The sequence below is a fragment of the Octopus bimaculoides genome, chromosome 1 (assembly GCF_001194135.2).
Source record: "Octopus bimaculoides isolate UCB-OBI-ISO-001 chromosome 1, ASM119413v2, whole genome shotgun sequence".
Lineage (NCBI taxonomy): Eukaryota > Metazoa > Mollusca > Cephalopoda > Octopoda > Octopodidae > Octopus > Octopus bimaculoides.
In genome coordinates, this window is record NC_068981.1 from 139,082,956 (window position 1) to 139,085,254 (window position 2,299).

Here is a 2,299-nt window from a genome sequence, read left to right on the forward strand (position 1 = left end):
GCTGTAGAAACTCTGCCAAATTAGATTGGAGCCTGGTGTAGCCATCCGGTTGCACCAGTCCTCACTCGAATCGTCCAACCCATGCTAGCATGGAAAGCGGACGTTAAACGATGATGATGATGATGATGATGAAAACACAACTTACTCTCTTGTTTCTCTAATAATTCTTCGTAGTTCTTCTTTTTCAAGCTCAACCTAACAAAAGAAAACAGAAGTAAGAATAATTGATAAATATATATTTCTTCCAAGTACTAGCATAATTAATAAATCCAGCAAATTGCCTAACCTCTTGTGATCAGACACATTTGCCAACAGGTGATTAGGGGGTTTTCACTTTAACCCTTGCTACGATATTCTTGTTAAAATGCACTGTTCTTGTTTCAATTAATTTTGAAGATGTCATTATATGTGCAGGCATGGCTGTGTTGTAAAAAACTTGCTTCTCAACCACATGGTTTTGAGTTCTTCTACAACAGCACCAGCTGACACTAAGGCTTTGTGAGTGGATTTGATAGATAGAAAATGAAAGAAGCCTGTCATATGTATATGTGGCTTTGTGTATGTATGTCTGAACCACTTGACAACTGATGTTGGTTTATGTACACTGAACCGCAATAGAAACACAAATTTTTCAAATGTCATTTTTATATGGTAAATTCTGAAAATTTATTTCATGGATGTAAGTGTAAATATTCCAAGACATTCTGGTTTATGGCTGAAACCCAAATTGCAGGTAACCTTCCAACTTACCCTGAAACGAGATGCCAAAATGCAGCTGCGTTGAATGCTGTGGGTGGCAGTCGCAAACAATTGTCATGAAAACCGAAATGCATGTGCATCTCATGGAAGTTATGGGTATAAAAATCAACTTGAACCGTCTTCCTGGCATTCGTAATTTGAACGCATCAGGTATGACCTGATTGTCAGTAGCACAGAGAACAAGCTATCTGCTGATTGCAAGTAAGGCAACATGTCTGGGCTGTTGTGAAAGCTTACAATGTCCATGTCAGCACCATCTATTGCCTGCAACAGCGATACAACACTGCTGACTGTACCTACAGAGGGTGCTCCCCCCAGGTGCCCATACCCAGACAGGACCACTTCATCTACCTGCAACACCTCTGCAATCGCTCAGACTGGCCAGAGTGACAGCTTATGAGACCATTGTCACTGGACAGCGACCCATCAGCATTGACACGGTAAGATGCTGACTGGCCACCAACAACCTGCATTGCTGTCATCCTCCTTGAGGGCCTGTCCTCACCGCCTGCCACAACTACAGTTGGCTACACAGCACTGACATTGTCAGCATCAAGAATGGAAGTCGATAGTCTTCTCTGACGAGAGCCGGTACTGCATTTCCACCTTGGATGAAAAAGTGAGGGTAGGACATAGGAAGGGGTGAATGCCACAGAAACGCATATGTCATGGAGAGACATGTAGTGGCCAAAGCATCATGGTTTGTGGTTCTATAGACAATGTTCGATGTGTTGTACTTCCTTAGTTAAGACGGTAGGGTATGATTTCTAACATGGTCGTTCAACCATTTAGGCTCCCTCATAGGCTCAAGCTGATGCAGCTATGTTTCATATTATGGCCGTGAATACAGAATGAAATACAAAATGAAACTAGAATAAACTACAATTCAAACACAAATGATATTAAATCGCAAGAAACAATGCTTCAAATATGTATAACTAATAATATTTAAGTATAAAACAAATTAACATGGATAGTATGGTTCGATTCAATATAGTAGTTACTTCTTCAGAATGCTTATATATATATATATTACGACGACCACCCTTGTTAATATATCTATTAATCTTCATACTTAAAAAACACAATGTTGAATGCACGTATTGGCAGTTTTATTGTTTGCTTCTTTACAAAACTGAATGTTACCAATACAGTTTTTAGTCGTAATACGAAAGATCACCGTTGAGCTAGGTACGCAGAGTTGATCATAATTACAAGCTTTTGAACATGCCTCTAGAAGGTTCGCATCGTATCACTGTCCGGACGTTTGTCTCATCGAATTTAAGAAAATAGTGGGGATGCAGACAAACATACATATATTTATAATTATTTTTTAATGCCTAACACTCTATTACATAGAGTTTTGCACCCCTGTTCAGACTGGAGACCATCCCGGGGACCGGCATCTTCCGACAGTCACTTAGTCCAGCGGTCCTGAGCGGAGTTGATAGTACAATGGAATGTACAGGTTCTTTTGGTTCACATCGTAGCACTCTCTCTCACACACACACACACACACATATATATATATATATATATA

General features: G+C 39.9%; 1 protein-coding gene across 1 annotated transcript in view; it reads right to left on the reverse strand.

Moving 5' to 3' along the window:
* Window positions 1-2,299, reverse strand: part of LOC106870676 (periodic tryptophan protein 1 homolog) — a 26,991-nt gene that overhangs the window by 24,243 nt on the left and 449 nt on the right. Inside the window, exon 2 of the mRNA XM_014916830.2 lies at window positions 146-195. Coding sequence (XP_014772316.1) covers window positions 146-195 — 50 coding nt within the window. The remainder of the gene's footprint in view (window positions 1-145; window positions 196-2,299) is intronic.